General features: G+C 60.7%; 1 protein-coding gene across 1 annotated transcript in view; it reads left to right on the top strand.

Moving 5' to 3' along the window:
- Window positions 1-10,181, top strand: part of RAB11B (RAB11B, member RAS oncogene family) — an 11,148-nt gene extending 967 nt beyond the window's left edge. The window contains exons 2-5 of the mRNA XM_007460625.1: window positions 6,793-6,988; window positions 7,853-8,046; window positions 8,396-8,476; window positions 9,136-10,181. Of these exons, the coding sequence (XP_007460687.1) occupies window positions 6,793-6,988; window positions 7,853-8,046; window positions 8,396-8,476; window positions 9,136-9,281 (617 nt within the window). The 3' untranslated portion in view covers window positions 9,282-10,181. The remainder of the gene's footprint in view (window positions 1-6,792; window positions 6,989-7,852; window positions 8,047-8,395; window positions 8,477-9,135) is intronic.
- The last annotated feature ends 1,185 nt before the right edge of the window (window positions 10,182-11,366 follow it).

The raw sequence follows: 11,366 nt of genomic DNA on the forward strand, positions 1-11,366 counted from the left end.
GGGGCGGAGCCCGGGAAGGGAGGGGCGGACAATGGGGGTTGAGGTGCGTGTGTGGCAGGGGTGGGGGGGTTTACCCTGGATTGGGGAGCAGAGTCGGAATTGCGTGTAGGGGCACCTGGGGTGGTGGTGGGGGACTGTGTGTGCTGAACCCAGGCCTGGTGGTTAACAGCAATAATTATGTCTTAACTCTTAGAGCTCTTGAGAGCGCTGTCCAAGCACTTGCACTTTTCTAAGCACTTTACACACATGAATTCATTGAAATCCTCACCACAACCCTGTGAGATCCATATTACCCAGCATCTCTCTTTATGGACCTGGAAACTGGAGGGACAGTTTAAGTATTAAAGCAAGATTTGAACCCAGACCACTTAAGGAGTGTATCTGGGGGGGCTTGTGGCCAAGATCTGGGACTGGGGTTGTCAGACGGTCTCCTCCAACCTGCTGGAGGATCTTCCCTGCCAAGGCAACAGAGGGCTCTAGGAGCCTCAGGTAGGGCCTAGGAAGGTCAGGCAGCTTAGGGGTCACTGACTTTCCAGTACCTTCTGTGCCAACCTAGGCGTTGGCCAGGTCCTGTGCTGCTGTGCTGGGCTCCCTGGCTGGCATTGGTCACCCTTGAGAGCTAACCCCTGGATGCACACAGGACACCTTTGCCATGCTGCCTGCTGTGTGAGGGTGTGCTTCCCATGCCAGCCATTGACATCTTTCCCTCGTTGGGGGAGCTTGGCCATCCCTGGGAGTGTGGCCTGTGTGACACTGTGTGTCTATGGTATTATCCCTGGTTGGGTCTGGGGTTCTGGGGACCTTGGGAATGTAGAAAATGGGATGGGGCACTTCCTACCTGGGATATCCACATGGTAAAAGGTTTCTGGGCAGAGCGCGTCCCCATGCAAAGGTCCGGAGTTGTCACACAGCACCATGGGCTTGAGGAGCTGCCTGCAGGCTGATACGTTGCTGGCAAGTGAGGCTGTGTGGTCGGCAGGCATTGGGCCCAGGCCCTTGTGCCGACTGAACCTTGGGGTCTCACTTTAGAGGCAGAGGAAGCTCTGTCAGAGCCTTGGGGACGGGTGACAGGTGGACTGGATGCCAGTCCTGCTGCAGCTGGTGCCTGTCTCTACCCAGCCCACCCTGAGGCAGCTGCTCCCCAGGTCCTGGCTGGCACCCACCTGGACGTGTTACTACAGGGGCAGGGGGCGTTCCTCCCAGTGTTTCTGTGGTCATTCCCCACTTGTTATTTTCAGCCGTTTGCTGTTGTAAATAACCCAGCTCCAAGTGTTTGCACGAGTCATCTTTTGCCCTTTGGGTTATTTCCTTGAAGTATGTTCCCAGAAGTCCAGTTATTGGGTCAGGGGCAATGGAGCAGGCTGTGCGCTTCTCAGGATTCATCTCCGGAGTCCTCTTCCTGGAAACACTACTGCCACAGCTGGTGTGGGGGGGTGGGGGCGGTGCCTGCCTGCCCCGCTGCCCTCTCCCACTGGGCTCCTTTTCTGAGTAGAGCAGGTGCCCTGCTGACTGTCTCAAGCCAGGTCAGAAGAGAAAGTGTAACTCACAGGGTCAGCGTTTACCAAACTGGTCCTCTGAGACCTCACCTTCACACTTAACGCCTTGTTGGAGGACCCTCTATTATCTTTTAATATTTGTTTGTTTGTTTTTATAAATTTATTTTTAATTTTTGTCTGTGTTGCGTCTTTGTTGCTGTGCACTTGCGGGCTTTCTCTAGTTGCGGCGAGCAGGGGCTACTCTTCGATACAGTGCACGTGCTTCTCACTGCAGTGGCTTCTCTTGTTGTGGAGCACGGGCTCTGGGCGCATGGGCTTCAGTAGTTGTGGCACACAGGCTCAGTAGTTGTGGCGCATGGGCTTAATTGTTCTGAGGCATGTAGGATCTTCCCAGAACAGGGCTTGAACCTGTGTCCCCTGCATTGGCAGGTGGATTCTTAACCACTGCGCCACCAGGGAAGTCCCCTAATATTTGTTTTTAAATCCACTCAGTTTTTGTCTTACTTAAATAGGAAAAGGAAATTCTTTCTGACTTATAGAAGGAAGGAAGGAAGCCAGCAGGTAGGCAAGCCGCCACCATGGCATCACTGGCTATAAATATGGCAGGTAGACTGAAACGTGAATACACTGCACCCCACAGACCCTCCTGAGACCCCCGTGGCCTGCAGAGGGTCAGGCCTAGGCAATACAGAGGTGTCCAGGACACAGCTGTGCCAGAAGGGTTGACAAGGACCAGAAGGGTTGACAAGGACCAGAAGGGTTGACAAGGACCAGTACTCTCACCGTACATCTCCCCAGCCCTGCTGCCTGGTGCGGGGAGTCCTTCAGGAGTGGAGGGGGGCTGTGATCCTCTCATCCCCCATCCCGTACCCAGCCTCCCCCAGGCTTCAGTCACCTTCCCCTGGGCCTGCCCTGGGCACAGAGGGGCCACACCTCTCACGTGGGACACTGGCTGCCCCCCCTCTCCAGCCTTCCCACCACTGACTTGCTTTTTTTGGCAGCCATGTCACAGGTTGTCTCCCCTGACCTACCAGCGGAGGCCAGCAGATCCCTCTGGGTGTTCCACCCCCCGCCCCACCGCAGTCCCGGTGTGGCTTGTTTTCCTCCCTGCTCATCCCCCCCTCCAGGAGTGAGGTTGTTTATTTGTACCTAATTATAGATCCTCACATTTCTCCTGCTAACATTTTATCCTTTTCAGCGAAGGGCCATTTTCCCAGCCTGCCATCAATCCCCGGGGGCGCCCCAAACTCTCCTCTGATGGACTGGGCGGCAGGGGCCACAGTGCGAGCAGCTAGGTCCCCAAGGGCCACCAAGGCCTTCCCAGAGCTCCCACCACTCATTCACTCCCAGGGAACAGGCCGGCCCCAGTGCTCACCAGGTGCTCCCGAGGCAGCCTCCTGGCTGTCCAGCCTGAGCAGGCCCCACACCTGGCCGGCTGGTCTGGGACCCGAGCACACCAGCTCCCCCCATTATGAATGGTGGCCCTGCCTGTGCCCCGGTTTGGGGCACCTGTCCTCTGCTCTCTGATTCCCCCAGGGAATAGCTCTGGCTCTTCCTCCCCCTACCAGTCCCTGGGGCCTGGGATCTGCAGGGTCTGCTTCCTGGGGGAGGGGTGGAGCCCTGCTCTGCCTGGAGTCGGGGAGCCGAGCACCCCCAATGGCCACTCAGTGACCTGAGTGTCAGAATGGGGGCCCCAGATGCGCCACACTGTCGTGGGGCGGGCTAGAGGACCAAGGGCTTCCAGGAGGTGCCAGCTCTTTGTTTTTGCCAACTGGGCTTGCCTGCTCTGCCAGCCAACTGGTGTGCCCAGGGGGACCGTGTCCCGGCCAGTGATGACACCAACTCCTGTGGAAATGCTGGGGGCTGCGTCCTCAAGGGCCCTTTCTTTCCCGGAGACAACAGATGACTTGTATCTTCGACAATGCCATTCTCATTCCCAGCCTGCACACGGGACCAGCACGGCTGCTGCCCTGCCGGCCACTTCTGCATTGGGCACCGCGTGCCAGGGACCATGGGGGCAGCCCCGCCTCCCTGCCATTTGTCCGGGCAGCGGCTGGTGGCCGTTGTTCTGCTCTGGCCCCCACTGTTCTCACTGGGTGACCTTGGGCCAGGGAGCTTGGTCACTCTGTATTGAGCGTCTCCAACTGTACACGATAACATGAACATCTGTCGCTGGGGTGGCCCTGAGAGCTCCGTAACAAAGCCTTTAGGGCTGGGCCTGGCCTGAGGGGGTGAGGAGATGGTTGGCTGGGCCGGGGCAGGACCCCGATGTGGCAAAGGGGACCCCGAGGCTGGACAGCTGGACAGGGCTGGGAAGGGAGTGAGAGGGTGGGGAGGATACAGGCAAGGGCCCAAAAGGACCCTCCTCCTCATTTCCTGTTCTGTTCCTGAGGATGTGAGAAGTATGTACAGACCTCCCTGGCTTTGGCCAGCTTCTGCAGCCGCCGTGGGCACGAGGTGACGGGGTGAGAGTGTGGACAGTCAGTCCAGTCATGGCCCCACTGGCATGGCTGGGCGCCCTTGACCCTCAGCCCCAGGCCCATGTCCATTCACCTCTCTGCACCTTTCTCTGAAGTCAACTTGGCATTCTTATGCTGGGTGCCCCCAGTGTCAGGGGAGGACGCTGACACTGTCATCACAGGTGTTGTGGGCTAGGCCACGTGGTGGTTTGGGAGAAGAGGAGAGGCCTGCACCCAGGGATTTTGAAGGGCAAATAGGAGTTTGCTAGCTACGCTAGGGGTTCGGGATACCCCAGATGGTGGGGGAGGAGGAAGCTGAACCCAGACCCCTGAGCTCAGCCCTGGATCCAGAAAACCTGGGTTCACATCCTGCTGGACCACTCTCCAGCTGGGTGGCCCCGGGCAAGTTGCTGCTTGCTGAGCTTGGTTGGGGGATGGGAGTGAGCCTGCAGTTATGCACAGACTGAGACCCCAGCTCTACCTTTGGTGACCACGTGCCTTAAGCTGGTCATTCCCCCGTCTGCACCTCAGTTTCTCATCTAAAATGGGTCATGTGATGCATACGTGAGATGATGGCACATCCAGAGCTTTCTCAGCACGGGACGTTCTTCCTGTTCTTGTTGTTCTTGGCTCTAAAACAGCCTGTCCAGAGAGGGTGCTGGGTCCTGGGGGCTGCCTGGCCTGCCCCCTCCTTATTTGTGGCCCAAGGATGGTGACCTGGCCATCTTCCAGTGTTGGGGGAGGTGGGCCTGGGAAGCTCCGCCAGCCACTTTGGCGTTTGTTCATTCGACAGGCATTGCTCAGGCGCGTCCCATGCGCAGGGCAGTGCACCAGGTCCTGGGGATACAGCAGGGAACCAGACTGTCTGAGATGGCTGCCCTCGAGGCAGAATGACAAAAAAAAATCTATAAGGGAAACCTGGTGAGTGTGAGAGGGTAGGGAGAGGTATGGGGGAAAGGTAGGGGAGGGGAATGGAGAGTGTTGGGGGGAGTGGGTTTTTGGGGTTTTTAAAAAAATATTTATTTGGCTGTGCCGGGTTTTAGTTGCGGTGTGCAGGATCTTTAGTTGCGGCATGCCGGCTCGTAGTTGCAGCGCGCGGGATCTAGTTCCCCGACCGGGGATCGAACCTGGGCCCCCTGCGGTGGAAGCGCGGACTCTTAACCACTGGACCGCCAGCGAAGTCCTGGCGGCGGGGGGGGGGGGGGTTAAGCTGTGCCGGGTTTTAGTTGCGGTGTGCAGGATCTTTAGTTGCGGCATGCCGGCTCGTAGTTGCAGCGCGCGGGATCTAGTTCCCCGACCGGGGATCGAACCTGGGCCCCCTGCGGTGGAAGCGCGGACTCTTAACCACTGGACCGCCAGCGAAGTCCTGGCGGCGGGGGGGGGGAGGTTTAAGAGGATGGCTTCAGGGAGCCTCCTTGAGCAAGTGCCATCCAAGGGGCCACACAGAGGAGATGAGGTCAGGAACCTGGTGGGTACCTAGGGAAGAACACTCCAGGCAAAGGGTAGCGTTGCAGGGAGGCCTGTGTGTCTGGAGCAGAGTGAGCAAGGGGGAGAGAGGCAGGAGGTGAGGGCAGGGAGGGGACGGGGCAGGTCATGCACGGCCCTGTGGGCTGCCAGGAGGACTTTGGAGGTGGGAGCCCTGGAAGGCTGTAGTCAGAGGAGGGATGGGACCCACGCTGGGTGCTCACAGGCACCCTCTGGCGGCCAAGAGGGAAACAGCCTGTTGGCTGAAGCTGAGAGTAAATGTAAGGGCGGGCACCAGGGAGGAGGCTGTCACAGCAACAGGGAGTGACGGGAGTGATGATGGCCTGGGGTCGGGGAGCAGTGAAAGTGGTAAGAAGTGGCAGGAATCTGAACACGTACACGTAGAAGTTCTCATCAAGGAAAAACTTTACATCGGGGCCTTGGGTGGCCAAGTCTGCAGCCCCCGTGGCTCCCCATGAGCCAGAGCCACCCTGGGGTACCAGAGCCTAAGGCCCACACTTGGGGGTCCCTGTGGTTTCCAGCTGGGACGTCCGGAAAGAAAGGCTGTTTCTTCTGTGCCGCACACACACCTATGCACACACTGACACGAGTCCCCATTGTGTCCTGGGTCTGAGCACAGCCCTCCAGGCCCGGGCCCCTCCAGGACCCTCCAGCCTAGAGCTTGGAGCGGCTGGGCCCCTAGAGGCAGGGCTTCTACGGGTGGGGGCAGGAAGCTCAATAAAGGGAGGGATGGAGGGAAAGACCCGCCTATGCCTGCCCTGCTCTGCCCTGTGCTGCTCAGGAGGGCCCTTGTTCCCACCTCCCTGCAGGACGATCTGACCCCCCCGACCCCCGCCCCGTTTTAGCATAGGAGATGCTGGCTGAGTTCTGATCCCAGGCATTCCCATGTCCCCCTCCCCGAGGTGGCTCTTGTTACTGTCTCCCTTTTCACACCTGTGGAAAAGGCAGCCCAGAGACGTTAAGTGACTTGCCCAAGGTCATCCAGCCCTGGGGCTTTCTCAGGCATGCCTGGCTGCCCAGGTCACCAGGGCACCGTGGAGGTTTGGGAGTTGATGGATCCCCAAGCTGCCTTCTGCCGGGATGCCTGGATCCCTGTGTCCCATCAAAGCAGGGGCAACCCTGCTCTGAAGGACCCTATTCGCTTCTGTACCAGGAAGCGTGGTGCCTCGAGCCAGTGGCCCCAGGACAGCTCCAACTCTGCCCCGTCACTGGCTGTCGCGTGTCTGCAGCACCTGGGGCGCCACTGTGAAGGTTCTGTGGGTGGACGTGGGCAGCGCATGGGGTCTTGGCTCGGGAGCACTGCCCCCCTCTGACCCAGGGAGGCTCACTCGTATCCCTCCCCGCCCCCAAAGTGGTGCTCATCGGGGATTCGGGCGTGGGGAAGAGCAACCTGCTGTCGCGCTTCACCCGCAACGAGTTCAACCTGGAGAGCAAGAGCACAATCGGCGTGGAGTTTGCCACCCGCAGCATCCAGGTGGACGGCAAGACCATCAAGGCACAGATCTGGGACACCGCCGGCCAGGAGCGCTACCGCGCCATCACCTCGGCGTGAGTGGCGGGGCCGGGGAGGCCCGTGGGCCCCAAGAGATGGGTAGGAGTTGGGCTGGGGGGGCGCCGGGGAAGGGGAGAGCACAGACCCAAGAGCAGGGTGTGCAGGGTGGAGGGACAAGACCCCCCAGGAGCTGTGGGACCCTCTGAAAGGCCAGTGCCCAGGCTTGGTCAGGCTGTGACCCCAGGTGGGCATGTCCCACAGCCCCTCTGACCCCTGGCGTCCCATTGAGGCACTGCAGTGTCGCCGGGTGCTTGCTACACGGTGGGGGCTGTTATCAGGCTCTGCCCACTCCCCAGCCTGCCTGCTCGGCCTGCCCTGCCCAGCCATGTTCCCAGCCTTCCTTTCCCGGGTGCAGCCCTGGCACCCCTGGCCCTCCTGTGGCCACCCCACCATCAGGACCCCCTCGATTGCCTCTTCCCTGACCCTCCCAACTCCTGGCCATTCCCTGTCAGTCACTTGCTGTCTTCTGGAATCCCTCCACCGAGGCCTGGTCACCTTCTTGGCTCCTTGATCCCTTGTAGTGGATGTGCGTCCATCCATCTCCTTGGTCCTCTGGGCGGGCAGGGCCACGGCAGGCATTAGAGCTTCTGCCTTTTCCCTGCATAGTCACTGTTTTCCTCCTCCCCTTTTGGTGACTGACCCCATGGGTGTCTTCTGATCCCAGATCCCAAACCTCCCTCCTTAGGCCTCCCCATTCCTAAGCTGAATCTGGGGAGTGGAGCCGGGGCCTCAGGACACGCACCCCTCCCTCGAGGCCCTGATGGCCACACCTCGGGCCAAGGAGCCACTGCCCACAGAGCCTGGGGGGCCCCCAGGGACGCTGGCTCGGCTCACGCCTGGCCCTGCCCCCATCCCTGCAGGTACTACCGTGGTGCTGTGGGCGCGCTGCTGGTGTATGACATCGCCAAGCACCTGACTTACGAGAATGTGGAGCGCTGGCTGAAGGAGCTGCGGGACCACGCCGACAGCAACATCGTCATCATGCTGGTGGGCAACAAGAGTGACCTGCGCCACCTGCGGGCCGTGCCCACGGATGAGGCCCGCGCCTTCGCAGGTGAGCACACGCGGGGCCAGAGGCCATGGCCAGAGGGCTGCTAGGTGTCAGTCCGGGCCATCTGCTCTGGCCAGGGCCTCTAGGTGCCACACTCCTGAGAGCGAGACTCTGACTGAAGCATCCGAGAAGCATCTGGAATGCAGGCAGCTCCCCTGCACCAGGTGCATCTTCCCTGGCCGTGCCCATGGCTGCAGGGGTGGGCATCTCCATCCTACCCCTTCGGCCTCAGCCCTTCATTTCCTGGGCCAGGTGAGCGAACAGGCAGCCACGGTCCCCAAGAGGAGGGTATAGGGGCCACCCTCCCCCCCTCCACCAGCTGACTCCCCTGGGCAAATATTCTCTCTTTCAGAAAAGAACAACTTGTCCTTCATTGAGACCTCAGCCTTGGATTCCACCAACGTAGAGGAAGCTTTCAAGAACATTCTCACAGGTGGTCACAGGGCCCAGCCGGGATCACAGAGGGTGGGCATGGGAAGGGCACCAGCCACACGGCTCACGTGCTCCAGAACGCAGCCCCTGAACCCTCCTAACTTAAAACTGCTGTTCAGTCTGGACGCGAGGACACACAGGGCACCCTCCACAGCGTGAGGCCAGACCCCACCCCTGCTGGCACTCAGGGCACAGAGACCCTCTCACCCCAGCTCCCGTAGATGGGCTCTGCCCGTGGCTTCACTAGAGAACAGCCCACAGGGTCAGCTGGGGAGGCAGGTGGCCTCAGGGTCCCAGAGCCGCTGGGCTTCTGGGAGTTTCTCCTGAGGGAGGAGGGCCTCTGATCTTAAAGAATGAGAGACCTGTGCTGGGAGTTACATCTGCAAACAGATATGGGTCCTTCCCTTGCTGAGTACACAGCCAGCACTGGGGATGGGCAGGGAGCCTCCAGGAGCCCAGCCCATGGCATGGCTCCCCCTGACGTGATGGGGGTGCACAGGGCACAGTGGGAGCCTTTGGAAGGGGTTCCAACTCAGCATCCAGGGCGCTACCGTGAGGAGGTGACATCCAGATGAGTCCTGTGGGAGGGGGAGGTAACCGAGATTGGGGGCACACAGCGCATTCACCCTGTGTCGTTCTCCCCACCCCCACCCACCCCAGAGATCTACCGCATCGTGTCACAGAAGCAGATCGCAGACCGCGCAGCGCACGACGAGTCCCCCGGAAACAACGTGGTGGACATCAGCGTGCCACCCACCACCGACGGACAGAAACCCAACAAGCTGCAGTGCTGCCAGAACCTGTGACCGCCCCGCGCCTGGTCTCAGCGTGCGTGCACGTCCTTGTCCTCCGCCCACCCCTCACAGCCCTGTCCTCCCTGCCCACCCCCTCCGCCCCTCTGTGACTGGCTCCTGCCCTCCCATCGAGCTCCGCACGAAGAACAGGAGTTGAGCGGCATCTCCTGTCCCGCCCAAGGAAAGCTAGAAGCCCCGGCTGCTGCACCTGCTGTCCTTGGGTCCCAGTGGGCATCTCAGCGGGGCGGGGAGGGGAGGGTGGCAGGATGGACCGGGCCGGCCAGAGGCCAAGAGGATGGGCACACCGAGCAGGCTTCTCCAGTTTTCCACGGTAGCCTCCGGGGAGCAATCGCCGCCCTCCCTCTCTGGCCAACTGGCCCAGCTGGCCCCCGATCCCCACCCAGAACCCCATTCCAGGCTGAAGCCCGAAGAGCAAGGCGCCAGGGGCCAGGCAGACGGACACTCTTGGCTCTCGGCATCCCGCTCCCCCGCGCACAGCCAGCAGCACACATGCCTTCGACCTCTCCCGTGCGTGCGCGACTCCAGCTCCTGCCTGTAGATTTATGCTGGGAGAAGACCCTCTCCCCACCTCACCCTCCTTTTTGCACGCGGCGCGCTCTCCACCCACCACCCCCTCCCTGTGCCCTTCTCTCTGTCTTGTCTCCCCGTCTGGTCAGTAACCTGTTTGCAAGTGAAGCAATATCTCCGTGTTTTGTATATACAACCGCTCTTGTAGCCTTTGGTTTTTTTGTTATTGTAGAGAAACACAGATTCTTTATACACTTTGTAAGATTTATGCCAAACCCTAGCTCTCGATCTCTTATTCTTTCTGTGGCCCCTGCACTGTTGCCCCGATGCCTCGTTTCTCTCGCCCGGTTACTAAAATGTATAATCCGACTTCCTGTACAGAAACCTGCCGCTGCGCCTTTGTCTTCTTTCTCTCCACCAGGCGGCGCTCCCGAGCTAGGGTCCCTCGCTGCAAGCTCCAGCCGCCCTGGCTCAGCCCCAGCCCCCACCCCCCGCCCCCGCTCCCCGGACAACGCGGAGCACCTTGAGCTGACCACGGGGGTCCTGGGGTGGGTGAGTGTGTGGTTGGGTGGACCTTCTCGCTGCCCGTGTGGCAGGGAGGAAGGGGAGGGCTTGGGCAGGTAAACTCCCTGGCCCTAGGACAGCCAGCCCTAAGACCAGAGGGTGCCCCTTGGGAAGGGGTGGGCTGTGCCCGCTGCTCCCTGTTCTCAGCCCCCCGGTTGGGGTTCACTGCTTTCATCCACTGCCCACCCACCTAGCCACCACCTCACCTGTCACCTTGCCCAGGGAGGTTGGCGATGCCAGTCCCACCCCAGCTCCCTCCATCCCAGACTGACCTATGAGGAGGGCCCACGGGTGGGGGGGGACACTGGTGATAGAGCAGAAGCGCACAGGCCGTGGGGGGGGGGGGCGGGCAACTGTTGCTCTGCCTCTCCTCAGGACCCAGCTTCTCCCGCTGGTTCGGGTGGCCCGGCTGGCCTGAAGGCCACTTGCCACTGCAGAGGAGGCATATAGCCATCTGCCCAGGCCTATATGGGCCCTCCACCCTACCCTGCACTGATCACATGACCCAATGTGTGTTTCCTCTCACCTGAGTGCCTGCAGCTGTTCTAGAAGCTCCAGCCTCTGGCTAAAGCCACTTGTGACCTTGACCCCTAGGAGAGCCACCGGAGAGGGGGATGCACGCCCTCCAGGCTCTGGCTGCCCTGCCTGGAGGGATGGGCGAGCCCAGACACATCTCTCCCGAGGAGCTCAGAGCCACTGGGAATGTTCCGAAAGGGGCGGTGGAGTAAGGCAGGGTGTGTGGTCCAGGCCAAAGGGGTATCCTGGGCCAAGGCCGTTGGTGGGAGAGCTGGGGGTCTGGTGGGGGCCGTTCATAACAGCCCTTGGGGGCGCTGACTCCCCTGGGTTTGGTCGGGGCAGGGCGTGGAGAGGGCGGACGGTGGGAGGAGAGGTCGGGAGGGCCAGGAAAAGTGAGGCACCCTGAAGGGTTTCAAGCAGTCAGAAGATGAAATCTGGGACTTCCCTGGTAGTCCGGTGGTTAGGACTCTGCGCTCCCACTGCGGGGGG

This window comes from Lipotes vexillifer, unplaced genomic scaffold (genome assembly GCF_000442215.2).
Source record: "Lipotes vexillifer unplaced genomic scaffold, Lipotes_vexillifer_v1.1 scaffold1011, whole genome shotgun sequence".
NCBI lineage: Eukaryota > Metazoa > Chordata > Mammalia > Artiodactyla > Lipotidae > Lipotes > Lipotes vexillifer.